The sequence below is a fragment of the Crocodylus porosus genome, unplaced genomic scaffold (assembly GCF_001723895.1).
Source record: "Crocodylus porosus isolate Cpor-Errol unplaced genomic scaffold, CroPor_comp1, whole genome shotgun sequence".
Lineage (NCBI taxonomy): Eukaryota > Metazoa > Chordata > Crocodylia > Crocodylidae > Crocodylus > Crocodylus porosus.
Window position 1 is genome coordinate 12,876,319 of NW_017728943.1, and position 4,157 is coordinate 12,880,475.

The window sequence follows — 4,157 nt, forward strand, 5'->3', positions numbered from 1 at the left end:
CCCTCTGGGAAACACAGGACTATTAGCCCTTGAGGGGACTTGACCCACTGTAAGAACTTGGGGTGCTTCCCTCAGTCTGAAGCACAAATAGTGGTCTCCCTTAATCAGCTGAACCAAGGGGACCCCAAGGCCTAATCTAGACCCTCTCCTAATAAGTCTCCCACACTAGATACAAAGGAGAATTTTATTACTTACAAGGAGTAAGTTTGGAATAGGGTACAGGGTAGAGCAATATCAGAGAAATCCCTTAGAGCAAAGTGGCATGGTAGCTCTGTGTTACTGCAAGCTATATATCTAGTTAGATCTCAGGTAGCTTACTCATAAGTGTCATCCAAAGGCAGGTGGAGATTCCCTCTGGAGGCAAGCAGTTCATTGATCATGAGTTTCAAGAGAGAGAAGGTCCAGCTTCTCTCTGAGTTTTTCATCATGGCTACTGCCCCTCCTCCTGGGGAATCCTGAACTTATGACCTTATTTACCTGATCCAGTGAAGGCCAGCAACTGTTGACTGCCAGCCAGCCAACCAATTTGAAATGCATCGCTGGTTGCTGGGTAGACTGGCAGGGACTTCAGCCCCCTCCCAGTCATGTTGGCATTGCTTAGAACAATAGGGAGCTTAAGCCCCCACCCAGGTGTGTGAGGCGAGTCAGTAGGCAGAGGGAGCAGGTTTCGCCCCTCAGGAACGTATCCAGCTCAGGTTACAACTCGGGGTCAGAGGAGTCTGCCCTCTGCAGTGGCCATGATAACCAAATTGTCAGATAGCAGAGTTTGGGGAGAGACAGAGATGGCTTTCTGCCACAGTGATACAGGGGTGAATCTGTCCTGCTGGAGGGCAGATATTGCCTATGCATTTGTGTGGTCAGGAATAGTGCGACTGAGAAGATGCCAGAGGTCTGGTAACAGCTCTAAGGCCTGGCTGGCATGAGACCTGTCAGTTGATGTAGAAGGGTCTCCGAGGCAAGAATGTGCCAGGGCACAGCCAATCCCTTCCACTGGGTGAAGCGCATCATCCCTTGTCCTGCTCATGATGGTGCAGGACAGGGTGATGTGATCTCCCCGCTTTCCCCGCTCAGCAAGACCTGCTCCTATGGTCACAGTGGATGGGGCTGGCTGAACAGGGCACTCAGAATCCCCAGCATCTAGAAAGGTGCCCCAGCTTTCCTCAAGCCCCCAGAGCACCTACCTGGACTGGCTGGAGAGTGCAAGGAGCTCAGGCTGCCTGTACTCTCCCGCCATGGAGCTAATAGACGTCTGCCTCAATAAAGTGGCAGAGTCTATCACTACGTTTTGTTGCGCCACTGATTTTCCTTTGATGTGGCACAACAAAGGCAGCGATATTAGCTCACCGTTTGTGACGCCATAAGCATGTTTATGGCAGCACAAATGAGACATCAGGTGGCATCTGTTTCCACCCTTGTGGGCAATGCTTTTAAGATGTTTTTATGTTGGCAAGAGTCCTAGAGTAAATGCTGTTACACTGGTGGAAGTGGTGTTGCTGCTATGGAGTGTCCTGTACCAGGAACTGGTCTGAGCTGGTCTGATAAAAGCAGAGCTTTATAAGCTATGCCAGCACTGGAAAGGTGTGCATGGGCAGTGCTACCCAAGAAAACCCCTTCTTAGGGCCTGGTCTATATGAGACAGTCTGCATCAGTACACCAGCCCTGGGGAGCCTGATTCAGAGGAATGGGATCCCTGGTCCCCTTGTATTGCAGAGAACACAGGAGCCATATTTTGCCATCTCATTTTGCATCAGCAGGTCTCCTCAGCTATTGCAAACTTCCCCTGCGGCATGGCCAGGAGCAGCCATCATGGCAAGTCTGCACGGGAACCACAGTCAACATTAGTGCAAGTTTCCTGTGTGCCAGCTGTGTTTGATGCAGGCCTGGAGGAACTGCCAGCCTATTTCAGACAGAGATGACCTAAAGGCCGTACTCTCTCCCTGCCAGGGAAGGAAGCGGAGCCTCTGGCATTTTCTGGTCAAGCTGCAGTCCTACCTCCAGCAAACTCTCAAAGAGACTGTGGATGGCAGCTGAAAGCATTTCTGCCAAGAATCCTACCTAACTCCTAGGTCTCTGGGGGTGGAGAACAGCAGGTATAATGCTGCACTGTCCTGTGCGCATCCTGCCAACTGTGACTTCCATGCAAGAGATTACATGATAAGGCAGGGGCGGGCAATTATTTTGGGCGGAGGGCTGCTTACTGAGTTTTGGCAAACCATCAAGGGCTGCGTGACAGGCAGCCGGGGCAGATTAATATTAATTTTCTAAATTTATTTAGGGGCCCTGCAGGCCAGATAGAATGGCCTGGCGGGCCACATCTGGCCCCCGGGCTGCATTTTGCCCACCCCTGTGATAAGGGAATACTTGAAGGGCTGCCCTAAAGAAGAGGGAAAGCACCATTCTTCTCTTGCTACTGAGAGGAGGATGCAGGCCAATGTCTTAAAGTTGCAGCAAAGTAAGTTTAGGATGGAAAGCTGGAAAAACTTCTTCACTGTTAAAACAGTGAGGCCACGGAAGACTGCCTAGGGAAGTTGTGGAGTCTTCTACACTGGAGGTGTTCAAGAAGAGGCTGAACAGCCAGATTGGGGCTGATCTAGATGCAGCCATGCCTACGTTCTATGGGTATTTCCCATGTGTCTGGGCTTTTCTGTACCCCGCCCCCCTTCCTGCTACATGTCACTGTTTTTAAGCCTTCCTCAGAGGCATTGGGTGTTGGCTACAGCTAGGGTTGGGACTGCAATTAGGCTGTGCAGATTGTCCTGCTAGGAGTAAAGCCGGAGGTTCCTGGCTAGAGGGTCTTGCCCCTTCAGTCAGAGTCAGACTGATAGCCATATTTGGGGGGAGGAATTTTACCCCATGGTCAGATTGGTATGGAGTGTGTGTGTGTGTGGGGTGGGGAGTTGTCTTCCTTTGTAGACACCTTCTACCTGAGTATGGGTATGGCCTTCTACCTGAGACCTCTTGAGCATATATTGACAACTTTTTATAGAATCAGGACATTGGCTGCCATGGTTCCCTGGCTTTGCTTGTGGCAGGTTAGGGTGTTAGGTCTATGCTGTGTCAGGGTTGAGGGTAGTCTTATGTAAAATTTAGATTATGGTTTGTATGGGACAGTTTGGATGGGGACGATCTTGACTCAGGCAAAGGGTTGGATTAGATGACCTCTGCAAGTCCCTTCCAGCTTGACTTTTCTATGATTCTTCAACATAGTCTTCCTGTGCCACCTGGGATCCACAGCAGGGACAGACTGATGGTGCCAGGCAAGGGCAGTGAAGGCCACATTCCTGCCTTCAGGAGTTGGGACACCTTTGTCCAATAAACAGTCATGTCACACATGGAACCAAGAGGCAGAGAGCACATTTATTTCAACATGTGTGTTTAGAAACAGAGAGGAAGTGCAAGGCTGGATCCAGCCAGAGGTCCTTCTCACCCAGTGTCCCATCTATAGCAGCAGCCTGTGCCTCAGGAGATACCAAGAAGAACCCCCTCGGCCAGCCAAAATGGGACAACTGCCCTCAGGATGGGCTCGTTTTGACCTGGAAGAGAGAGAAGCTTAAGCCCTTCAGCATCAAGTTTTTTACTTCTCTCAAAATTATTATCCATGCCAGGCATCCTTGCCATCTACAGCAATGTCCAATGCTTCTTTGAGTCTTGGAAACTCCCTGGGCACAGAGTTTCACAGCCTGATTGTGAAGCAAGTGGGAGAGCACTTCTCTGGCCACCTTCCAGTTTCACTGAATGTCTGCTCTGGCCTTGAGACAGGAGAAGGCGAGATCCAGCTCCACCTTCTCAGTCCTGCTTGAGGTTTTACACCTAGGTTGTTTCATGGTTGCCTGCTTTTTGTCTCCTGCATGTAACCATCCCACCCCATAAATAGGGACGGCCCTGCTGGGAGCAATCAGTGGGACTAGGTCACCTCCTGAAGTCCCTTCCAGTTGAATACTCATGTGACTCTGATCACCTCCACCTTTTTTCACAGGAGGGCTTCTCCATGTCATTAATCATTAATCATTCTTATCCCTCTACTACATTTGTGAGAGCCCGGCAGGACAAATTATGCTGAGGGGAAACCAGCACGGGTTCGTGGCAGGTAGATCGTGCCTGACCAATCTAGTCTCTTTTTATGACCAGGTCACAAAACACCTCGACGCAGGAGGAGG

The 4,157-nt window shown here is 50.4% G+C and overlaps 1 protein-coding gene across 3 annotated transcripts in view; it reads right to left on the reverse strand.

The window, feature by feature from the left end:
• Positions 1 to 3,336: 3,336 nt before the first annotated feature.
• The window catches only part of MAATS1 (MYCBP associated and testis expressed 1), a 55,145-nt gene continuing 54,324 nt past the window's right edge, over positions 3,337 to 4,157 (reverse strand). For 2 of the 3 annotated variants that reach the window (XM_019548721.1, XM_019548720.1), the window contains exon 18: positions 3,454 to 3,533. Coding sequence is in view for 1 of the 3 variants with exons in the window: in XM_019548722.1 (XP_019404267.1) it covers positions 3,460 to 3,533 (74 nt within the window). In the remaining 2 variants the exon portion in view is untranslated. Of the gene's footprint in view, positions 3,534 to 4,157 lie in introns of all 3 variants that reach the window. The other variant, XM_019548722.1, reaches the window with a different exon arrangement.